The sequence below is a fragment of the Cylas formicarius genome, unplaced genomic scaffold (assembly GCF_029955315.1).
Source record: "Cylas formicarius isolate icCylForm1 unplaced genomic scaffold, icCylForm1.1 PGA_scaffold_10__41_contigs__length_53128322, whole genome shotgun sequence".
Classification (NCBI taxonomy): domain Eukaryota; kingdom Metazoa; phylum Arthropoda; class Insecta; order Coleoptera; family Brentidae; genus Cylas; species Cylas formicarius.
The window spans coordinates 25,244,763-25,270,543 of record NW_026844214.1 but is presented as its reverse complement, the minus strand read 5'-3'; the positions used below and the strand labels follow the sequence as shown (position 1 = coordinate 25,270,543).

General features: G+C 34.3%; 3 protein-coding genes across 6 annotated transcripts in view; 2 read left to right on the top strand and 1 right to left on the bottom strand.

Moving 5' to 3' along the window:
* Nucleotides 1-3,463: 3,463 nt before the first annotated feature.
* Nucleotides 3,464-12,437, bottom strand: LOC132706185 (WD repeat-containing protein 37). The gene is made up of 8 exons (XM_060677365.1): nt 11,952-12,437; nt 11,792-11,899; nt 11,552-11,740; nt 11,322-11,494; nt 8,200-8,455; nt 6,538-6,676; nt 6,272-6,487; nt 3,464-6,213 (listed from the first exon to the last, which is right to left on the bottom strand). The coding sequence occupies exons 1-8, from the start codon at nt 12,166-12,168 to the stop codon at nt 6,057-6,059; spliced, it is 1,455 nt and encodes a 484-aa protein (XP_060533348.1). The 5' UTR covers nt 12,169-12,437; the 3' UTR covers nt 3,464-6,056.
* A 294-nt stretch (nt 12,438-12,731) lies between these two features.
* Nucleotides 12,732-24,929, top strand: LOC132708435 (uncharacterized). Of its 4 annotated transcripts, none has more exons than XM_060680792.1 (4): nt 12,732-12,923; nt 12,980-13,636; nt 13,708-13,896; nt 13,963-19,816. In XM_060680792.1, exons 1-4 carry the CDS (start codon nt 12,800-12,802, stop codon nt 14,094-14,096), a joined length of 1,104 nt encoding a protein of 367 aa, XP_060536775.1. In that variant the 5' UTR covers nt 12,732-12,799; the 3' UTR covers nt 14,097-19,816. The 4 variants fall into 4 exon arrangements, with proteins under 4 accessions (XP_060536775.1, XP_060536776.1, XP_060536774.1 ...); XM_060680793.1 differs by lacking the exon at nt 13,963-19,816 and adding an exon at nt 24,575-24,929 and having other exon boundaries at nt 12,733-12,923; XM_060680794.1 differs by lacking the exon at nt 13,963-19,816 and adding an exon at nt 24,575-24,929 and having other exon boundaries at nt 12,734-12,923; nt 13,708-13,881.
* Nucleotides 21,106-25,781, top strand: part of LOC132708434 (dual specificity protein phosphatase CDC14C-like) — a 16,424-nt gene continuing 11,748 nt past the window's right edge. The window contains exon 1 of the mRNA XM_060680790.1: nt 21,106-21,652. Within this exon, the coding sequence (XP_060536773.1) occupies nt 21,252-21,652 (401 nt within the window). The 5' untranslated portion in view covers nt 21,106-21,251. The remainder of the gene's footprint in view (nt 21,653-25,781) is intronic.

Genomic DNA, 25,781 nt, shown 5'->3' with positions numbered 1-25,781 from the left:
ATTTTTGACATCATTTAATGTAAATAAAGATATATGATTAGACAAAATCAAGTATCCAAGTACCTGTTTCCTTCCCCAACGTTCAACAAATTACTTGCAAATATTTAGCAAGCAGGGTGTTTTAATTTTACACGTTATATGTAAAAATTTTGTTACCGATACGCTGTGCCAGGGAACATGCCAAATTTTTGTGTAATCGAAGTAACCATCGACTTTATACCATCTTTCAAATAATTTTCAGCGGATCTTTAATCACGAAAAAAAAATTGTTCTGCATGGTTATGCCATCCATATAACTCCGTAAGACCGAGAAATACGAAAAGAAGAACAAAGCGAACCAAAGCGCTGAAAGGCCACCAAATATAAAATATAGTTTTTAATTTAATAAGGCCAATTTTTGAGTAACTAAACAAAATTTCTGACATATGTAAGTGTCTCGTAGAGACATTATGAATCGAAACATCAGATATACAGGGCAATTCATAAAAAATGGGCAATCTCTAAACTGAAGGTACTATACACCAAAATATTATGATATTCCAACATTTGTTTTGATTTTTTTTATTACTATTACCAAAATCGTTGTTGCTAAATATTAGTTTTTTACTATATCTTTTAAGTATTTCCATCATGTTTCAACCAGAACTCGACAGATAAGAAAAATATGATTCGATTTATCAAAATAATAAGGTGAAACTACTCTAGGAGTAACGTAGAAATAAATTTCGTAATTATGTCCAAAAAACTAAAACTGATAGTATTTATTATTACATTCTAAAAACTTTCTAAATTAATGAAAAAATTCAGAATAAAATTAAAACATTTAACATTAAGTATTTCCGAAATGAGCGACACAATATTTAGATGTCTTGTACAAACAGACAGTACATCAGAAGTTTCGATTCGCGATGTCCCTTACAAGAGACTTATGTCAGAAATTCTAGTTGTTTTTCTCAGATTCTGACTTATGTCACAAATTCTTGTTTCTCAGAAATTCTGAGTTAAGTAAAAAATTCTGAAACGTTCCTCAGAAATGCCGACTTATGTCAGATATTCTGCCTTGTTTTTCAAAAATTCTAACTTATTCTTCAAAAATTTGCTAGTTAACTAAAATTTGTGGTCGTTCACCGCTTTCATAGAATGCCATGAGTTTATTATTTAATACAGGGATCTCGGAAACTATTGAATATCTGAAAAAGTTTAAATGGCGAAGAATTGCAGCTTGGAAGTTCTACTCAATTAGTTTATTATTCGTTTTTCAAGATTTGACAGCAGTTAATAGATATTTCAGAAATTCTGATTTTCAACGACTTAGATATTAAATGTAGCAGAAAATGATAAATACACAAGTTTTAGGAAATGTTATTCTTAAAATGACAATAGTATATTATGCAACAAGTTCGGTAAACGGCATTTGACTCAGGAGTGTTTAATAAACGAGTGACTTAAAAAGTTTACCGAACGTGTTGCCTACTACACTTTTTCCACGACCGTTAGTTTTTGGGTACATTTTCACAAAACAGCACGAATACATTCACTGACATGACCGGCAGAATTGACAAACGTCAAAATTCAAGGAGTGGAAAATCACCGAAAACATCCGATTGCTCCCAAACATGTGCGGTAAAATCCCGGAAATGTCCGAAGTGGCTCAGATCTGTGGGAAACGAAACTAACGTGGTAAAGTGACGCTTCCCGCACGCTAGATCGGTGTGTAATTAGGCATTTTACAGAAGTAGAAAATGTATAGCATGCAACTTTTTGCCACTCGTGTTAGATAAACTCGTGAGTCAAATACTCTTTACCGCACTTGTTGCACTTGTGCTATGATAAAACATTGAACAAAAAATTTTTAATTTTATATTTATTTAATAAAGAATTTTATTACGAATCTAGCAATGTAGTACACGATAGTTATTTGGAAAAATAAAATTGTTATCACCTTTTAATGTGTGATAGATTGTTTTAAAAATCAAGCAAACCTTTTCCAATAAATAGTGCATGGTTATACCTAAATAAAAATAAACCTCAATTGGGTTATTTTCTGAGTACAGGTTTTAATTATCTTGTTATCATAGAACTAAACAGCAATGACGGAAAGTAGTGATAACCCAATACATAATGCAATACCCAACAAAAAAATAGCCAAGACTTTGATTTTCAAGAAAGTTAGAAATTGTTGAGTTGCCAGTAAAGAGTTTGTATTTATTTTACAAAGTTCTTTACTAATTTTCGTATTTTTTATTATGATTTCAGGTACATTCAATACATACAAATATATCAACAGAAAGTAACTTCAATGCACGAATTAAAATGGATGGATTGTTGAGAATTTTAACTGCAGATAATTATTTTTAAGGGAAATGAGCAACCTTCTGTTATTATTGAATTATATTGAATATTATATAGTTATAGGTAGAAAATCCACGAAATTCCACTAAAATATTCTTATAGACGAACCGCAAAATTGCCTTACTACAGCGACAAATTAGTTAAAACTAGAATTATATATTTCCTTAGTATTATTAAAATTTGAATGTGGAGGTTTCTTCTAATACGACCGCAAAATAAATTCAATGTATGGCAGAGCCCGAGCACTGCTCGCTGTTGTTCAGAATAGGAAAGTTGTCTTGAACTACATATCAGTTCTCAAGTTGTCCATTTGCTTTTTGTATATGGCAGACCAAAAGTCAGTACAAGTAGATTCCGTGGTCTCTAGTTCCTCTTTAAACCTGGGCATTTTATTGGTTGGTTTCTCAATTAACCTGTATCCGAGGGGTAAACCAGAATAGAATTAAGGTGTACACTATGAATGAATGAAACCGTCGAATTGATTGTAATTAGCATTTGTTCAATAGAAAATACTGAGAGTCACAAATTATTGTGGAAACATGGGGTAGAGAGTACAGTGATTGACTACTTAAGGATTTAAATATTGTTAAGTCCCCTTTTTAAAAGTGTGTTTCTAGTTTCGTCAACTTTTGCTATTAAATTCGTTTCTCCAACGACCAAAGCACTGAAAAGCCACCGAAAATCAAATATAGGTGTTAGTTTACTTAAGACCATTTTTTTAGGAACAAGACAAAATTTCTGAAAAATAAGTCAGAATTCCTAAAAATCAAGTGAGAATTTCTCTCAGAAATCTCTCGAAAGGAGCACTGAGAATCGAAATATCATAAAGAATGGTTAATCTCTAAACTAGAGGCACTAGGCACCAAAATATTATGAAATCCCAACATATGTATATTTATACATTTTATGTGGAAGTGTCGACACTGCATCGTTGCCTTAAAAAGTACGAAAAGAGAAGTAGAGCGACTTCGTGCATTGAGCTTGGATGGATAAACTTGTAGTTGATTATGTCCGCGCTGGTTCATATTAGTTTTTTTTGTTGGTTGATCATTGCCAATAAAAATACATATCAACTATTCTTTAAACTTTATTAAAAAAAACAAAACAATTGTAACCCTATTCCTCTAAATATTTGCTCAACGACAGCATTTACGACGCTTTTCTCGCCAAATATGGATACTAACATTTCACTACTACTAACTACTTTTAGTTTCATTCCAATCAATAATCAGGATTTTAGAGTACTATCGGTAGTTTAGTAGTAGTAATCTAGGATGCGCTGAGAAGGCGTCTGAGTTAAACTCACATTCAAGGAAAAACTACAGGAATTATATGCAGCCCGATATAGTGCGGTAAAACACCTGCCCTTCAAACTTTTGACTTCAATTTTTGAAGATATCTTGGTAAAAACTCTCTAACGACTTTAAATAATCTTTAAAAACAATAATAAAACCTAAATAATGACAAACGATCGTACGACGCTAGAAAAATTCGACGGATTCGTGACGTCATTCCCTGCATTGCTAGCATGGGCACGCGCGTTCGTTTTTTTCTCTAAACAGTGTTCATTGTGTGCCTTTGGTTTTTATAGCATTGTTGTTCATTAACTGTTTTGACAGTGTATTCACTTCAAACGGGATTTATAGAGGATTTCTCGAATTTACTAGATTTTGACATTATGGTAATGGACTATTTTAATCAAAATAAAGACTTTGTATGTGGGGAACTGTGAAGAATAAAATTGCAGAGGTAAGTAACAGGTTATATTAGGAGTATATCTAATGGAGGGTGAATAAATGAAGAAAATATATAAAAAATTGAAGGTACCCCCTACAGGTACTAGGTGTGTCACAAGATTAGACATACATGTTTAACCTGTAATCTCATTATGAAAATATTTTAAATACAAAAGTTCTTTTGTATTTAAGGGCATTTTTAGATTATTCACTTTTGGATTATACAGGGTGCTTTACTATCGACATCAACATTGAAATTTTATTAAAACTCTCTATATTTTATTCCGTTTTTGGATTTAGTGGTAAAAAAAAAGGTAAAAGTGAAAGTGAAACCGATCTATTTAATTTCCGCAAGGTTTACAAAATATTTAAGGCTATATGACTTGTTGAAAAATCAGAATATTATGAAAAGCCCGCAAGATTAAGTTAACAATTAATATTGTCAAAAAGAAAAGGAATACATTTAATGAATTTTCTTAATTTTCGAGTCAAGAAATATATCGGGTGTTTTTTTTTCATTCAAAAGAAAATTATTTATCTGAATCAAACGAGTGCTGTAAGAGAAGCAATCCGCATGGAGGCAACTTATACTGCATTGCAGAAAATGGGGATATATATACAGCGTGTTTTCTAATTCAATGTCAATAATTTAGGGGGCGATTTTTGTGTCCATTTTAAAACATATGAAGATATGTCCTAAACGTCATAACTTTTGGTAACAGGTACAGGGTGGTAAAGTTATCAAAAATAAAATATATTTTTTTAATATCTGTAATACTTTAGATATTTTAATAAAATTTAATACAGATGTATGTATTATGTATTTAAATACACCAGCGGCGAGCGCACGCAATTTCACTTGCCTAGTTTAGCAGACATTGATGGTACGCCACTGATTTCTCTTGAAATAAAAATTCTTATTCCTTGATTTTTTTCATTACGATGTCCGATTTTCGCTTAAAAAATAAAAACTTCTTCTCTGCATGGTCATAACAATATCACTAATATGACATCATGCAGAGAAATTAGCTTTTCTTTCCGGATCGCAAACGTTAAGAGGTTTAATTTAATTATTGACATTCACTTAGAAAACACCCTACATATTACTTTGACAAATATTTTTTAATAACAAATCAAATAAATATTTCATAAACCGTGCGGAAATCAAATAGGTCGGACTGATAAAAGTTATCTTTGTTTTTAGCACTAAATCCAAACACGCAAAAAAATATTTAAATAAATAAAACAAAATTACAAAGTTAACAATACCAAGAACTTTGCAAAATTTCTAGATAACTCTTACAGATTGTATATACTTTCACATGATTATTATTGAAATTAAATTAATTGAAAAATCAAGGTGGAAAACGCAACCGTGAAACGGACGGTTGATTTTTATTCGAAAAAAATCATAATAACTTGAACCGACCAATTACTTCAAATTTATGAAGTCCATTGTTAATTTACTAATTTATATTTTATGAATTTACAAGACCAATACAGAAATTGATTTCTAATCAAAAAAAGCACCTGGGAATCCTTGGAATAAAATACAAATTTTTATTTTAATTACCTATATAGATAAAAATATGATTAGTAAACTACTCTTCACGCATCGCATTCTACCAATTGATTGAAAGGTACTCTTATGCATAGATTTTTTGGATCATTTCTCGAAGAACTCAGGAATTAAGAACCACGCAATACCTACTCATTTTAAATTATTACTCACATACACAACCCATAAACTTGTCACTTTAATGAAGGCAATGACGTCACCATGAGGTCACGCCCTGTCCTTAGGAGGGCTTTAACGTTTCACAAAAAAAAAATATTTAAAAATTGGACTAGATGTGGATAATCATAAAAACTACCTAACGAAATTTTCAGGGGCGCACCGATTGTCTAAAGCAAGGAACTAACTTCTACCAACGAATTGAAAAAAGTATCACATATAAATCCATCTCCTTATAAATCCTTCAAGGAGGATATGCACCATCCCAGCACCCGTCTGTCGAAACTGCAAGTAAAGAGGTTTACTCCTCCGAGAACCTCGTCAGACCAAGCCGTGCCGGCTACCATCCTTGTGTGCCCTTGACGACTGGATCTCGGCAACCTCGCTAACCTAAAAAAAAAATAATCCAAACGGTCTTCGCAATGGATGTCAACGAAACCATACTCACCTTTGCCCATTCAAATCGAAAAGGCGGATGTGTCTGTTATCGTGTGGAATCGCGATCAATCCGTTGTTGGAGACTGAAAGGCGATTGACGGCCGAATCCACGCGAATCGTTGCTGCTGGGGAACGCATATTGCGCAAGTCCCACACTTTTACGCTGCGGTCGTCCGAACCGGACACTACTTTATCGTCACGCGCGAAAACCGCAGATGTCACGCTCCTACGGAAAATATTTCGAACTTCCGGGTTGCTTTCTGGGATACAACTTACTCAGTGTGCCCTTGAAAAACGGACACCGAGTGGACGCCCTCCCTAAAATCCCACAGCCGGAAAGTCGTGTCCCGGGATGACGTTACAGCCAACTTTTGCGAGTTATGACTGGCCGTATGGGTCAATTCCTGATCGTGGCCTTAAATGTTATAGGCGTTATCAGTAGCAACTTATCCAGGTTTCATAATAAGACAACAGCTGCCATAAATCAAACTAATAATAAACGATATCTCCCTAATGGTTGGCGTTTGGCCCAATGTTTATGTGATAAACTACCCTATAGTTTAAACAAGGAATCACCCCTTTAAGTTTTTTGGAATTGTTTTGAAACACCCTGTATATTTCGGGTTGATTTGTTGAGTTGCTGTGGCGATGTAACATGGCGAAAAAAAATCAATCGAGCATTACAGAAACGTCACTATTTTGGCTAAGCTCTGGTTTTCCAAATAAATGCTCGACATATTTATGCCATCTAACTTAGTTATTTATGTTCTGTTATAGTCATTTTAAAACAAAAAGGAATGGTCTCAAGTCTATAAAACGTTTTCCTAAAAAAAATAAATTATGGAGAAAATTCTAATGCCAATAAAAAAAGGCCGTTTATTATTTGCAATATCCAAAAATATATATTATTTTTAAATTTTCCTATTATTCGTTTAAAATAGTATTTTTTGTCCCTGTGGATATTTTTTACCAAATGTCTAAACGTTTTTGATAATATATGTTCCATTTTTAAACATCAAACGCATTTAAGAATGTGTGTGTTAACAATAACAAATATCACAAATTATAAAAATAGGGTGTGTTTCCATTTGAAAAAAGAAGACATGTATAGGTTATTACATATGAAATGTGTCTAGAAAGTTCCGAGGAAATAGAAAATGCTTTAATATACAGGGTGTTGCATTTAAAATAAAAAAGTTGTTCCTTGTCCACGGAAATAGAAACATATATTAGGTTAAAATAAATAACTAAATAAATATAAGGCTCTGGGTTCACTGAACAAATTGTTTTGAATATACAGTGCTAGATGATAGATGACCCAAAATCATTTTAAGTGTCTCACTGGAACTAAAATCTATTTGTTATTTTTAAATTTAAAAAGATCTTTTTCATGTAACTTTTGATGAGGAAGCAGAATCAGTTACCTTATAAAGATCAAAAGCTATCTTGGTTCTCGATGTAAACAAATCCTACTATGTTTTTATATCTCTGGGCAGATCTTTCCATTCTGAATCCAAAAATATAAAGTTTTGAATATATATTCGAAAATAATTTTATGTGGATTTCTCCAAACAGAATCTTGTCTATTTCGGTAAAGAAACAGAGCCCAAAATGGTGATCACATCCGTCAAATTTGATGATACGATTTTTGTTTGCCTTTTTATTTTGAAAATGACATGGTTACCAAACACAATGCAAAAAACCTACCAAAACTAACAAACATCCAAGTGTTTATATCTAATTTACTTTAAATACATTAGCCACTATAAACTCAAATTTTTTAACGACATCGGTTTACTGCAAATTTCATCTATAGAAATTAAGATCTTATTTGACGAGTGTCAGTTTTGGATCTTCTATTTGCTGAGGACCGAGAATATGAGTATATAACCTAATTGACAAAAAAATAGTACAAGTTAAAAAGCTGGTATTATTAACCTGTTAATGTAAGAAGTTGAACCCCGGAATCGATATCATGCAAAATGGCAGTTCGATCCCAGGAAGCTGTAATAGCTAAATCCCCGCCAGCTAGCCATTCGGCAGCGGCAATAGGGCCTGAATGGCCACTCAATTCACCAACGGGCGTTCGTAGAGTAGAGACTTTTTGCTGTTGCTGACTTCCAAAATCTGAAGCATCATCTCCTCCACCAATATCACAACCTTCTTCTAATTCTTCTTCGGAGGAGTGGCCTTTCTAAAAAAAATTATGCAAAATAAAAAGTCATGCTAATGTGTCACCTGATTAGTTTTGTTAGCTTAAAAAAGTGTGTTTTTAAATAGTTGTACAACTTAATTAATGGTATTATTATATTATTATAATATTATTATTATGGTGAATATCAACAAATTTACTTAGTACATTACAAAACTGTATAAGCTAGTACTGCTTTGAAATTACGTAATATAATAATGAACAACAAATCACAAATTAAAATTAAATGTATAAAAAATATCCTCAAATAGCTGTCTGACCATTACTAATTTTTGTATAATTTCTTAGCATACTAAATACTTTAACTGACCTATAATATGGGCCCTTTCAAGAAAAATGTACCATAACATAAAATAGATCGAAATGACGTGTATTAAAAGATTATATATATAATGCTTATTAAACCTTTCTTATCAGCAATTATTTTTTGCTAGTTATTATGACACCGCTGTTTCTTATCTTCGCTGATCAGGTCCTGCTAAAAACAGACCATTTTAAAAACCACACATGCCACAATTTTTTCATTCAACTAGAGTGCTCAATGATCTTAAAACTCATTGATAAATCAATATACTTCATCACTCTGATCTCGACTTTGAATTATATAATTGATTGTGTTTTTCGAGCCACTCAAAGAAATGTGTAGCAAGTAAAAATAACTAACGATTTTGGTCAAGAAGAAAAAGTACAAAAGCCAAAGGGAAAACCTGGAAGAAAGTTTTACTTGGGATCGTTTTGCATTTCCATTCTATTCCAATATTGTACCACTTGTTTGAAGGCGCAATGCAAACATGTGCTTTGAATTATTGGGCTCTGCAGTAGAACCAAACAAAATTTTATGCTTTGCATTTAACAGTGCTTCGCCTTCTACCAAAACTTTGGATTTTCACATTAAAATTTACTAGAAGTTAATATTGATTTCAACCCTAGATATTGGTGTAGTGAAATTTTCTGCACACACAAAACGAAAATTGTTAATCGAACCACGAAAACCGCTTTAACTATGACTAGTGCGGATAAAATGCACATTATTTTTTTAAAACAAAAACTATGCCACCCAACAAAATTTTTAATAAATTTTACATAAATCGTGTTAATCAAAATAAAAAAAATGAAATAGTAATGCCCTCCTCTGGTGTTGTAGTTTTGTAGTTTTTTTATGTATCATTATTATATTTATTTTAACTCCCAGAGCATAAAACAAATTATCAGCATTGGGTTTAGTTTCCCTTTAAAAATCACAGAGTTGATGGCAAGATGGCAAAAATATTTCCATCCGTTTTATATGGACTTAGCAGTTAGGACACCAAATTATAAAACCATATTACAAAATTGATTGAACATATGAAACACAAAGTCAAACAATACAGTTCGAATCATAAGAATCTTGTAACATTCTCAGTGCAAATGCCAACATTTGGTTAGCTCTACTGATCATTATGTGATTTCCCTGTGAACCTAATCATCTTATCCAGTTGTACAGGGTGTCTCGCATAAGGTGACCCATATACTTGTAAATACTCATCTCATCTCATCATTTCTTAGAATTCTCTTTCAACGCCCTCAAATGCTTTTTAGGTTGGCAGATTTCAGAGTGGAGAACGCAGAATAGGCACAAAAGAACAAGGAACAAATTTAAGAAACGGACATGCTTGTTAGACTATACCAAGGCATCTCACTGTGTCAATAGGCAAAGGCTTTAGAAGCATCTCTTAGATATAAGTGTAATTCAACATCTGCCGCTTTATTAAACAGCACTGCAGTAGCCAGAAGAGATGACAAAACTTCGCAGGCCTTCAACATACAGATAGGTGTAATGCAAGGATGTGTTTTATTCAACATTTACACAGAACACTTCATTACAAAAGCCTTGGGTGGCTGAGATGAAGGCATAAATATAAACGGCAGAAAAATAAATAACTTTCGCTATGCCGATGACACCACACTTATAAATGAAAGAGTTGAAGAGATAAGTTGACCTATGGCTTAAAATTAAATCGACAAAAACCAAAGCTAATGATAATAGACCGCATTCACAAAATAGATAGGTCGCCTGAAATTGAGGATATAGAGATAGTGGGAGACATAATTTATTTGAGAGCTCATATAAGCAGAGATGGAAATTCATCTACCGAAATGAAACTAACTAAACTACACTAACCAAAATTGCCAGGACAAAATTCAATAAAATTTGGAAGAACAAATATATTACATTTGGTTCAAAGTACAAAGTTAATGAACAATGCAAACCAGCATTGCCATCTTTACCTTGTTCTTTTAATAACAATGCTGACAGCCCCCGAGAAGTTGCAGGAAAACAACAATCTAATAATGATGAAAAATAACGTCCATTGATTTAAAATTTTGATAAGTATAATTATTATTTTAGATCTTAAAGAGGTGGCGCCAGTATTATGAGTGAAATGGAATTAGATAATTTGATCTAAAATCTAAGACACTGAAGGGTCCTGTGTTCGCAGATAATGTAAAATTTTTAGAACAATTGGAACCTTAGATGATAATATTCTTTGTTTAGCTCGTTTTATGACTGGTCTAGTTTAAATAACACCACAAGGCAAAGAAAACTTGGACAATCAATAACATGTCATTAGTCTATAAAACTGATTTAGATTTTTCTAATTAGAGTATAAACAAGTTAATCACATGAATTATTTATAGTTTGGGCAAATCAATATTTTTGACTTATACAATTAATTCATTTAAAAACAAACCGAATGGTCTTGTTCTAGTCTAGCCTTGGGAGAAAATTGGTTTTTCAGTTTTTTTCTCTTATGGATAACTAAATTAATCAGTATATATTGGGAAACAAATTGTACATTTTCCTTACAGGTAGATCCCAATTTAATGCAGCTTGCCAAATATGAGCCAAATAATCACCACTTCCGGTGAGAACCAAATCTTTGCATGGGTGAAAGCGTATTGAATTTACTGAACCTGAATGACCTTGGTACTGCAGTAAACATCTGGAGGATTCTATATTCCAAACGCAAGCAGTGTGGTCTAAAATAAGAAATGCAAAATTATGCAATAAAAAAATGTGAAGGCATAAAAATTAACCTGCTGAAGCTGTACCAATGACTGGTACACCTGGTCTCGCTACAGACACCTCCCACACCCCATCTTTGTGACCACCATATTCTTTAACTAAGCCACAGCTTAACTGAGGTGCCTTAAAACTAGATACAATTTTACTAGTTTGTGCTTTCAGTTTATGAGCTGTTTTAGACTTTTGAGATGAAGAACTGACTAAAATTTGTCAACTATTACATTGAAAATTTGGTTATTTGACAAATTTACGTTTCTTAGTGAGCACTTTGGACATGTTGCTCTCAAAGTCGGCATAATCAGGTTTGTCAAATGTATCCTTTTCCAGCTTTTCATTTAAAATCTCTATTTTTTCTTGCACTAAAAAGAAATTGATAGTTGTTATCCAAGTGTCATGTATTTAAACACATACGATTTTGATTTTCCTGGAACAAATTATCGAATTCCTTTTCGATTTGAGTAAATAAAGCGTGCAACCTCGACTTGTAAGCCGCTATAACTGGCTCGTTCTCAATGTCACTACGAAATCCTAATGAAAAATCTTCCATTGTACCACTTTGAGGTCTATTCATTGAACCCCTCTTGGTTTTAGGAAGCTTTCCATAAGGTGGATTTTGACTTGATGCCATTTTTCGTTTGAACTAACGTAATACTTTTAATTATCCATTAAATGCCGTATAAAGTTATTTTATTACTTGAAAAAATGGACGTTAATCTCACTAATGGATGTCAAGTAATGGAACAAGGTTACAAAAATTTATCTCTCTACACATTTTAGACATAAAAACGAACTTTAATACATTTTTACAAATATTTTTTCATTTTAACACACAAACATTCGAGATATAATTATTGAAGATTTGTAATTAGTAATTACAAGAGACAAATCACAGAAAACTTTTATTCATTTCGGCTTTTAACCACATTGAGAAGTTAGCGAAGGGCATTCGCCCATTATCAATATACTTCAAGGATTCAGCTTCAGCGTTAACTAATGTTGAAATGTTAGTAGCATCTATGTTCTATCATTATGAATACTTATGAGAAGCATAGATCTTATAATAGACTTGCTTACTGTTAATAGTTGGTGCATTGCAGCTGACGGGTCCTTGTCAACTCCTTGCATTAGTTTGATTCTCTCTGTAGGGTATGTTAGAAGTCTTAAATGTTTCCACATGAAAAGAAGAAGAGGTAGTTCTATGATAGATACAGACTACAGTATAAAACTGAAATAATTTAAATTGTGATCTTGTTCTGATTATGGAAGATAATACTCCAAATTCCGCAGAATTCGCAGTTAGTACAGAGAACAATTCGGAATGGCAAAAGAAAAAGCAAGATATAATGTTGAATCTGGGATTATCAAGCAAATCTGCACAAATAGGTAGGTCAAAACTTGGAATATCACTTTAATAACTTAGTTATTTTTCATATTTTCAGCGGACGAAACACCTACTCCTACCAGGTTTATACAAAACTGCGAGGAGGTTGGTCTGTTTCAAGACCTGCAGAATGTTAATCCGTTTGATGAAGTGTTCAAAAGGGCAGTTGAGAACTCTAATTCAAATATGTTAGAACCAAATTTAAAGAGCACTTCTGATGATACTTTGCATACCCCACAGATTTATCCACAGCCAGACGAAAGTCAAAATAAGTTCACAAACTCAAATATAAATATGAGTTCACAAGAGTTTGGTTTAAATCCAGTCATTACATCTATATCAGAAACTAAAAATGATTGTGATGTTTTGGTGATTAATTCTGACCATGAAGAGAATTCTGGTCATACAACAAATGTTAAAGCAAAAATTAAGTCAGTTTTAATGGAAAAATATAAGGCACAGATTAATTTAGTGCATATTAATAGACTTCAACAAAATCCACAAAAATCTATTGATTTGAAAGTAGAAAATTCAGAAGCTATGAGAATTAGGGAAGCAAATAGGGCAGCTCAGATGAGGTGTCGAAAAAGGAAGCAAAAAGAGCACCAAGATATGAAAATTGAAATGCAAGAACTAAAGCGTGAGAAATTAAAATTACTTTGGATCAATCATAATTTACAAAACAAAATAAAACTCTTGGAAGAGAAATTGCAAGGTATGTCATAAAATGCCACTAAACTAATTACTTACATTTGAGTTTTTTGCATAATATTTATTTGATTTCAGAGAAATCCATGGGTCTTCAGCAACAAGGAATTTCTGCTGAGTTAAATCAGCATTGTTTGGGTGCTATCACTTTAGCATCTCCAGTACCATCCCTAGAGACTACCATTCCCATACAATCAACATTGCCCTCAGAGGTTTCAAAAACAGCACACATGGTTATTTCTAAGGATTCTGGTAAATTAAATGCGGGTAATAGTAGTTCTTTGCCAAAATTACCTAAGCCAAGTTGTTCAAACAATTCAATCATTGTCATAGTAAACTCAGCAGTGAAACCCCATTCAGAACTTGCTAGATCTGCAATGACCATCGGTCCAGTAGTTCCCCAACCTCTATTTGATTTGGACAAGAGTAGACGGTATGTGAGAATTAGCCCAAAATCAAAAAGGTGACTGGTGGGTCAATTTTTGAGTGAAAATGTTTTCTTTTGCCAGCAATTTAAGAATTGTCATTGTTAATGGAAAGAAAGTATTTTAATTTTTAACAACTTGTATTGTATATACAACAAGCCATATTTGGATCAAGCATCACTATTTGATTATAGAGTATCCATTTGACAAATAATAATAGTGCTTTATTTTGAACAGATCTACACCTAATTACAGACAATACTTAAAGTAAAACAAATCAATAAAAGGCAGCACAGCACATCTAACACCTGTCCAAAAATGAAAATTGGTCATAATTATAATAATAATATTAATATTATATATTAATATTATTTCCAACAGGTAACATGAAATACTAAATATAAATCATCCAATATATACACTAGGGGATGTAGAAACTAATCTTAAATCTACTAATCTTATAAGTAAAAAAAATGAAGAAGGAAAGAATGAGAAAGAAAAGGAGAAGACTTATCGGTACGGATAACCCGACGCCAATCGAAGTTGCTGAAGTATGGCCTGGAGACCATCATAATATAAATCGCAGTATGATGATAGTTTGTTGAAGGTGGCACACATATTGTAAATAGGGTTTTGAAAATGGACGTGGGACCTGGGTAACTGCGGTAAGAAAGTTGATTGCGGCCGCACATGAAAGCGTAATTGTTCCAGAAGAAACGGACAATCGACTCTGTAATGAACTAACTTATAGAGAAATGAAAAAGATTGCAAGTCTCTGCGCAAGCTCAGGGGCAGTATAGCAAACCTTCTTCGCAGAAGATCCTGCTCAACTCCCCGCTCAGGATAGGAACCGTCCTCCCTCAACATTAGATACTTTAGTAACCTTCTCTGCACACTCTCAATGGACTGAGTGTGGCAGTTTTAAATTGGTGATCATATCAGCGAGCCATAGTCAAGCTTGGTCCAAATGTAACAGTTAAATAACAATTTAACAGTAGTTGAGCTACAAAAATGCCTGCAAATTCTTATTACGAATCCTAAAATTTGTATTGCACTGGAAACCATTTTTATAATGTGAGGTACAAAAGAGAACGACTGGTCAAATAAAATCCCCAGATCCTTCACAGTAGCAAGTCTAGTCAGGACAGTACCATCCATATTGTAATTAAAGACTATAGGAGTTTTTGTGCGGTGGTAAGAAACCACATTACACTTGCTGATGTTAAGATGCAATTTATTTTTAGTACACCATTGACTGACAATATTGATGTTGTCCTGGAGAGTCATGCAGTCCATGCCAGTTTCAATGCATTCTTATAGATTTAGGTCATCTTCATAGGCAAGCTTGTTGCAGGTGATCAAAGATATGAGATCGTCTATAAATATATTGAAAAGAAGAGGTCCAAGGTTAGAACCTTGAAGCACGCCAGAAGTTGGAACAAAAGGAACTGATCTGAACCCCTCAATCTCAACAAACTATCGGCGGTTCACCAAATAGGACCTCAAGTCAGTGTATATAACGTCAACTTGACCTTGCTTGTTCAGAGAGTCACAGACATATACGAAGACAGAGAGCATAAGTTAGTGATACATGATCTTTTCGCATAAAAACCAAGTTGTTGCGTAGATAGTTTATTTCTAATTTGAGCAAAAATAAATTTAATATAATCTCGAATAATTTAGAAAAATTGCACAAGATCGAAATAGGTCGGTAGTTTTCAACTACAGAGGGATCACCTTTTTTGAGAATAGGATAAACTTTGACATATTTCCAAGGCTCTGGATAAACACCCGTTTCAAGTATTATGTTAAAAACGTGACATAAAGGAGCACAGAGTGCCTGGGAACAGTCTCTCACTATAAAACTTGGTATGCCATCAGAACTGGCGGTAATTTTGTTTTTGAGTGCTTTGCTGGCTGACAAGACATCCTGGATAGTAAGCTTAGGTATGTTGCCTAGTTCCGGATTACAGGACACGCTTGAAGATGAACACGGATCTGGCTGGGATATGGTGTAAATGCTACCAAAATACTTACCAAAAGCTGCAACAACCATATTAGGCCCATGGCATGGCTGACTAGAATAGGACATGGTGGCTGGGATTCGCGAATCTGCATTCTTCCGCTGAATAAATGACCAGAAATTGGTAAGACTATCATGTATACTTAACTCAGCACGACGAACAAAATCAGTATAGGCAATGCGTGACTGGAACTTAATAGACTTGCGCAGCGCGGTATATCTGCCAAAATAATAAGATTTGTGTTGCTTGAAATTGCGGAAAGCTTTCTCCTTCTCAAATATAGTTGCGATCATTTCTTTAGTGAAGCTTTCTCCTTCTCAAATATAGTTGCGATCATTTCTTTAGTGAACCATGATGGAAATCGCCTTCGTCTCGGTGTTTTAGTGGGCGTGCAAACGACAAAAATATTGTTTAGCATGTCGTAAAAAAGTATTAGAGCCTTGTCGACATCCGAGCACTCCATAACACTATTTCAGTCTGCATGCTGCATCAATTCATAGATATGAGGATAGTTTGCCTTCTTAAAGTTAAATTCGGTTTGATTGTTTCTATTGATTGGAAAATTAGAGACGTGTGGAAAAGCGAGTCGGAGAGAAACTATTAACGAGAGATGGTGTGGATCCTCGTCGATAAGTAGTACTGCGTTTCTCACTATGGCAACGTCGAAATTGACAAAAACGAGATCTAAGCAGCCGTTATTTTCGTTAGTTACAGAGTTAGGCTGTTTAAGATTCAACATGGCGCAATAACAAGACAGCCAAACAACAAGTTCAGCGACGACAAAAATTCAAAAAAGTTCTCAACTTAGAAGTTGGTAGCAGTGGGAGGAATATATACTATAAATACATAAAATACAAAGTAATCTAAAGAGATCTTACAGCCTAAAAAGTCTATGCTTGGAGCACTGTTGCTGATGCCGGAGGTATCCAGAAGTGCGGACTCAAAACTGTCAAGAACACTGAGCATGACACTACCGCCTCTGGAGACTCGGGTTAAATCTTCCCTTCTGTCTGAGCGGTAGACCAGATAAGAATCAGGACAGAGTTCAAAGTCTCGAAAATCTGGTTGAAGCCAGGATTCAGTAACAGCAACGATATCATACCCTGAGGAAGTTACGCCACTGTAAAAGACATGGGTCCTAGTTCTGAGACCCCGAACGTTCTGGTACATACGGCGGCGGAGCTGGGTTTTTTGTAGCGATAGTGGGAACACCACGGGTGTATTTTAGAATCAGATTGTTTTCACCATTCGAGCGACGATGTTGCAGTTCTTCTTTAATATCCCAAATATACTTACGTTGCGGCGGAGACAGATCCGCCTCGACGTAAATTTGGTGATTCTCAGGGAGTGTTCTCCTACTCTTCAGCACAAGTGACACGTCGCTGGGCTTAGACAGCGTCACTTTAACTGGTTTGTAGCCATTACGATTTGGTTTACCGACGGAAACAACGTTAGTGACTTCAATCTGTGTAAACCCACTGCTCGAGAGCATTGGAGAGACTTCAAGTGGTTCAGGAATGCTCTCGTCTCGGCGAAGATTAAAAATCATCAAATTGTTAATGCGTGCCTGTCTCTGCAGCACTTCTTGAAGAACGTCGTTTTCATGACTTTGTTCGGCGGCTGTAGTGCTGTCACAGCGAGTATTATTACCAATTTGATTCCTTAACTCTGCAATCTCAGATCTAAGATCAGCATTAATTTTGATTTGGTCTTCGTATCTCGCCAGCAGGTTGGCATACTGAGCCTCCATGACTATTAATTTTTCCATTATGTCGTTAAAGATACTTGGTTATGGGTTATTGCCGAGTTGGAGACATCACCACCAGAGATATCTTGGAGCGACGCACCACTCGGTCCAATTGAGCCCCGGGGGTTGCTATTCGAGGTTTGCTTGCTGCCTGACTGAGACTGTGCGATATCTAAGCAGGGATTGCATGTCCAAGTGGTTTCTTTGGCTTTATTCCCCATAGTTGCCTGCTTGTTAAACTCATGGTTAGTGAGACCCAAACAACCCTTGTGGAACCACGACAGACAGGCACAACATGATATTGAAGGTTGACTGTCCTTTATTGATCTCTCACAGTGTGAACATCTTGGCTGCTTGTTGATATTCGGCGCCATCCGTGCAGTCAGTCCGTGGCCAAACTCACTCTTAGAAAAAAAATGTAAACACGGCTAAGCCCGACCACGCGGAACGCAACTAAAACACTACAAATATTATTGTGTGAGCACTGTTTTTGATCGATTATTTGTTTCACGTCTGCTGAAGAACAAGTAAAAGTGGCTGGTATGTTTTTAGCGCATTTAAAATGTGTTGGAACTACGGAAACTGGTGTAATTATGAGGACACAAATTAAGCGGGTCGGACGGCGATAGACAGCACATAATTAGAATACAAAAATGTGAAAAGTGAATTATTTATTCTTTAGACTATCTTTACATGTAGAGAAAGTGCACAGTGAGTTAAAGTTAATATTACACAAGTCAGCAATAGGATTAAAGTTAACACACATTTGATAAATTGACGACCATGATCCTACCCTTAAAATTATTAAAATGGTCAGTACTGCGTGAATTATATACAAAAATGTGAAAAGTGAATTATTTATTCTTTAGACTATCTTTACATGTAGAGAAAGTGTACAGTGAGTTAAAGTTAATATTACACAAGTCAGCAATAGGATTAAAGTTAACACACATTTGATAAATTGACGACCATGATCCTACCCTTAAAATTATTAAAATGGTCAGTACTGCGTGAATTATATACAGCATGGCCACAGATAAACAAATCCGTCTAACGTTAAAAGACTCAACATCGGACCGTTGGAGGAACAAGAGTTGAACAAATCTTCTGGGCGGATAATATCCATGTAATTTAAAGTGAAAATATTTAAAGCATTTAAGTGGAAAACTCTTCAAATTAGACGTATTACGCTCTTAAATAGGTGACCATATTTACTCCTCTTAAACGTTGTGTAAACAAGTTTAAGGGTAGAAATATTGGATAATTTATAAACATATTACACTTCTCCAAGAGTGGAAGAACATGAGACTTTTATTTTTTATAAAAAGACAGGACTTTACATTTAGCAACATTAAGTTTCAAAGAGTTCACAGAGCACTACTGATTTAACATGAATAACGCGTTTTATTATTTGTTATAGGCAAATAAATGAGACAATTTTAACGTAATTTATAAATCATTAATGAAAATCAAAACAAGTAGGGGACCCAAATTCGACTCTTGAGGTACTCCTGAGATAGCAACAAAAAATTTAGGCTTATAGCCAAGAATTATCTGTTGTCGAGATATGCTTCTATTATCCCACTTATTGTTTATTTATTCTTTAACTGTTAGGCAGAATTATATAATGAACTCACAGCTTACTAAACAATCAACTATCTAACTCTGTACCGACTCCTTTTTTCTGGCATATTTTAATTATTATGGATGTTAACCCAGTTTTGAACCTTGGAACTTCTACAGGCTGCTGTATTTTGTCATTCATTTTGTCGGCTTCTTCAGAGCTTACCTGAAACTGGTTTGCATTCTACTCTATGAATGAATATATACTGTTTGATGGAAGTGGAGTTAAAACATTGACTCAGGTAAGTGATTCCCATATTGGTAAGGGGAATTCTATGGATTCTCAGATTTCTTTTTGGTGGAATGTTGAGAGAATTTTGGACAAATGGTAAATCTGGTTTTATATTTCTTGAGAACCAAAGACAGAAGACAGTCATCTTAACTCGAATCACAGACCCCAGAATTACACATTAGAGATAAGCACTCTATTCCAAAATGCACTCCACCACAACCTTCCAAAGAGAATGAGCCTTAAAGCCACCCCACACTGGCCACTGTGATCCTTTCTTACAATCAAATCATTATTTACCACATGTTAAAACCTGTTAATGTTAAAACCAGATTAATCACTTTGTCCAAAAATCTTCACGTCTTCAACACAGTAAAGACAAGATTCCTCTTCCATCGGAGAGACAGGACGAAAAATATCAACTAGGCTGAAAGAACCCTTAACACTAAGAAAGATATAGCTATGCATGTAATCAATGGTTCTACCATAGAAAAATCCGAGAATTTATAGAACTTTCTAAACAACCAAACAATCTTTACCTTTTACCAATATGACCAGTACATAAGCAGGTACAGAAGAGAATGCAAACCAATTTCAGTTAACAGGATGATTGGAGAAACCTAAGCAAGTTCAATTGATCAACAACCGACACAGGAGGAATTCAGATTTGTAAATCGTTGCTTTCAACCAGCGTAAATAATATAAAGTGAAAAATAAATATTCTGCTACATAGTTTCCTTAAAATGTTTGTGGAAGTTCATAGAAAAGTTACGTTATTATGTTAAAATATGTATACTTCATTTTTCAGTAAATTTATGTTATGGTATTAGATAATATCGCGCACTAGGTGCAATAGTGGCACATCCACAAAACAATAGTTCCGAGAAAATCTGTGATTTAGGAGAATAAAAACTGAAATATTGAGGTAACTCATATCTGCCTACATCATTACACTTAACGCATGTTCTCTCATTGAGTTCTACTTGTAATTATCATAGAATACACACTACTAATATTAACTGGGGTGGCAGCACTTGCCCACAGTATGACCGCGAATTTTGATTGATTTTACAAGTCTCCTACTTAGAACAAAATTTATAATCACATATTGATTTGTATTATTTACTTTTTAAAACAAAAAAATATTTATATTAACTACAAATAGCTATTTTTTGATATGTGCGATTATTACACCCAGTGAACAATATGGTGTCGATACTTTTTTTTTTTAAATAAACAACTACTGTGATATAGCTGATAAGACGTGTTTATAAAAGTTAAATATTTTTCTCATTTATATTTTTTAATTATTGTTTTCTTTCCTATTGTTCTATAATTATGCAAATAAAGATGTTTAGATAGTGAAAACTATGCATTGCATTATTGACCTAATAAAACATTTTATTCCGCGGCAACGGAACCGTCATTTTGTGACGTTTCAAAATTCCAAAGATGAATAAAATCCCCGGAAGGGTAATACATATTATTTTCGCATTAGTGGTAAATTACTGTTTGCATTTCGCCGTGTTCGCGCTTTTCTGCAGAGACCCCACGAAACCCTGTTACATTTTTCCATGATGTCTAAGATCCAGAACAAGACAGAAGTACAACTCGCATCCTGTATCGAAATTGTGAGCGATATTTTGTACTTTGCCGTAACCAAGGACGTTAAGCCCCACAGAAAACTAAAAAGTACCCCCGAGACTTTGTACTTTTCCATAGACGAAGAGCTTTGTTATCAGAACTATTACTTGGATTTTGGACCGCTTAATATATCCTGTTTGTACAAGTACTGCAAGAAACTAGACAAATATTTGCAGAACGTCAAAGGAATAAAAAGTGTGGTTCACTATACCTGTAGCGATCCAAGCAAAAAGGCGAACGCTGCTTTTCTGTTGGGTTCGTTTTGTATAATTTATCTGAAGATTCCAAGCAGAAACGTAGCGAAAGTAATGCAAGAGGTGGGACCTTTTAAGTGAGCTTCATTCTTCATTTATTAAATTGCATGTATTGAATATGAAAAAAAGTCACAATTTATACTTTCGACTTATCCACTTTAGTAAATTTCAAAATCGTTGTTCTTCTTCTCTGGCCCTATAACTCAAGGTGGGTCTTAGTCGCATCCAGTATTGCTCTCCACCTGTGCTTGCGTTTCCCACTGCTGGACTCCAATTATGGATAAGAGTCGTCTATGACGTCATCTTTCCATTTTTTTTCTGGGTCGGCCTATGGATCTTCGGCCATCTGATCTCTCAAAAAGTACTGTCTTTTTTAATCTGTGGTCTTCTGATCTTTCCACATGACCTGCCCATCTCATTCGTTTAGCTTTTTTGTGCCTGACTGCCATACAATTGGGGTTCAAATATGCTATGCACCTTTCTTTCAAATACATTTACACATTATTATTATATTTATACATTATTTATTTTCCGTTGGTTGAGGGTTCACGTTTTGCTGTCATAATTAATTATCGGATGAATAATTGCTGGTTTGAGTCTTCTTTTTAGCAGTTTAGGTCTTAGAAAGTATAACGCTGTATTCCATGTGATTATTCTTGCTGCGGCATCCGGTTGTACTCAATTTTCATCTGTGATTACAGTTTCTAGGTACTTAAATTTATTATTACTTCGAAGTTGTACTCATTGAGGGAAATATTTTGCCTGACTCGAGGTCTTGGATTCCTAGTGACTAATATGTACTTTGTTTTTTCTGTCTTTACTCGTAGTCGCAGATTACCTGCTTCTTTGCTTCTTGTTGAATTGAGAGTTGAGTTGAGTTGAGAAAAAACGTCAAATTTAAAAAAAGCTAACGATTTAATCAAAATTGAATATGGCTTGATGGTATATATATATATATATATATATATATATATATATATATATATATATATATATATATATATATATATATATATATATATATATATATATAGAATTAATTAGATTAGATTAGAATTAATTTTTTTATAAGTTATATTTTCTCATCGTATTCTTCTGTATATATATTTGATATTGATGTATTTGATGATTGCAGAAGAATACGATGAGAAAATATAACTTATTAATTCTAATCCCACACAAATTTTCCAAAAACAAAGTAAACGAAATTATATCAAATTGGGAAAATAAACTTTCAATCAATCAACACATATTGCAAAAGAATTGAAAAGTAATAATGCTTTGCTACCTCGAATATACAGTTTACCCAAGCTGCACACACCCAACATCCCATTAGCAATTATCGTATCCTGCATACAATCACCGACAGGAAAATTGTCTACATATTTCAAAATAAAAAAAAAATAAAAATACCAGATAACTACGTCCTAGTTTAGCTTGTTTGCTTATCGCCAACAATTTAAAAAATGAACTACTCCAACAAGAAAACGGTTACAAAAAGTTGGAGGAAGGAAATTGATCCTTCTTGTACGAAGTCTGCTGTTTTAAAAAATAATAATAATTTGAGTAGTTTTCGAAAGGAAGCAAAAAAAATGAAGAATTCAATGAGGTCAGGATCAGGGGCCGATGAGGTTTAGCATCCCATGGTATTATGATTTGTGGAAGTTTGTGCAAGACTAAGAAGTCTCTCGAAACTCTCGAAGCAATATCTCGGATGACGAAGAGAGCGAAAATGAGGTAAGTGACAGAAACGTGCAGTAGTTAATTTGTTTGTATATAATTACAATGAACACTCTTTATTTGAAGAGATAGGAAAAAATGTACCACAGTGCCTGGGGGTCAAATTTCATGAGAAAGTCAGTTGCGCAAACAAAATTTTGCAATTTGTAATCGTTTGGTTGCCAGGGGACGTTCTTAAAATTTAATTAATTTCTTTCAATAAGGGGTGTTTCCATACGAGAGCGACCAATTTGGACCAAAGTATTATTAGTAGGTAATTTTTTATTGGATGTATATATCTTGCCATGAAACTTTACCTTCATTCGTAAAATAACTCATAAAGTCGGTGTTGTCGAAACAATTGTTATGTAAAAATATATAATTTCGTGAAAATCTGAACTTTTAGTTCTTATTTATTTTCATAAAGGCTTCCCTAACTTCTTTTGCTGCATTCGCTGTATTTCTAAATGGTCTACATTTGGAACCTTGTGCCACATCTTCTTCCGTATCATCATAGTCAAAGCTCTCTGGACGACTCAGCTATCAAAAAGTTATGTAACATGCAGCAAGACACTCAACGGATTCAATATTTCGCGGTTCCGAATTAATGCAAGTGTAAAATATCTGAAATCTGGCAGCCACTCTTCCGAATACATTTTTCACAATACGTCTTGCTAGTGATAAACGGTAGTTGTAAAGTTTTTTCTCCCTAGAAGTCAAGGCTGCCTGTCGAAAAGGTTTCATTAGGTCTACCCTCAATGGAAATGCATCATCGCCTATAAATACGTATGGTAAGCTTCTGTAAGTATTCCGTATGATTTCTTCTCCAGGAATTTTCAGGAGAATATTTTGTAGTTTTTCAAAAAATGTGGTATTTTGTAATACTCCAAACACCCTGCCATTTCTTCCGAATCCGCACATTAAAATACGATAGTTTGCATCAACTAAGGCTAATCGCACCATGCTATGAAAACCTTTATAATTATAATAGTACGATCCGCTTCCGGATGAGGGGACGATGCTCACATACTTACCGTCAATGGCCCCAAGACAATGGGGAAAGTTGCAGAGTTCCTCAAAGCTCTGAGAATTTTTTCTCCAATCTTGCTCTAGTCGTGGAAACTGAAAAAAAGAGAATATTAAGCATTGTGCGTGATAAAAATTAGCATTAAAAATGTCTGGCGATATATGACAAAAGAAAAAAAATATTTTTTTTCATGCTTTGAATTTATGAAATAGGATTAAGTTATACAGTGATAAAAACAAATCTTTTGTTACAGAATGAATCACAGACCGAAACTTTAAACACAGGTGCACACAGTCCGCAAAGTGAACCTGAAACTCAAGATTCTACTGAAAAAACTTTAAGTGTGACTGCAGGTTCACAGTTTCGCCATAGACCTACGCCAAAATCTCATAAACCAGATGACCAAACACAGTCAACAAAAGAAGTACTAACGATCGTCAATAACCACGCACAGCGGATGACCGGTTTGACATTGTTGGTAAAAACGTTGCTATGAAGCTCAGAGATTTAACCAACGATCAGAGACGCCTTGCAGAGAAATTGATTAATAACATACTTTTTGAAGCTGAGGGTGGAACATTAATACCACATCATAAACTGACTCATCAGCCACCTTTGTCTAATCGTTATTATTCGTCCAGTACCTATTCTAGCCGACCAAGCTTTCAATTCTCTGCATCACCAGCACCACCGCAGCAGTTGCTACCACTGAACTCCCCTTCGTCAAGTGAATATTATTCGAATCATTCATCTAGTTCCAATCCTAGCCGCCCAAGTTCTCAAGTATCGACAATATCATCACCATCGCAGCAGTTGCTTCTCCAGAACTCCGGAGGTTCAATTGAATACCACTCCCAGAATAACATGTTTTTTTCCCCAGATAGAAAGTGTTCACGAAATGTAATCGTCGGCATCACCTCGCCAGCACCAGACTGCTGGTTCTCTTTTAGCTTCATTCACTTACGCTTATAACCACTGATAACTGAACTTGTTTTTGTATTTTTTATCGAAGAAATATAATGTTTTTGTTTATCTTTAATATTCAAAAAAATATTTTGTTACCTTCATAAAATCCTTGCGTAGAACTTCCCATATTGCTTCACAAGTTTTCGGAATAATGTAACTCAGAGCTTGAGGTAATATACTAGTGGAAAACTTGAGGTTCTCATAGGTTCTTTCAATAGCTAGAGACCTCAAAGTTGCCGTCAGCCTTTCGTGTGCTGGGATTGCTTCTTTCATTACGGTTTCTTTTCTTTCTATCAAAGGTGCTACCAATGTTAAAAATTGCAGATACGTATCTTCATCCATGTGTAGATACTTGTGCTAAACCTTGGGAGCTAACTTCATGTCCTTCACCAAATTCCCATGAGAAAAAACGCGCCTTTTTTTTCAACCAATCTTTACACCATACCGTTTTTTTTTTCTTTTTAACCAAAGCAACTCCTAAGCCAAAAAGTGCT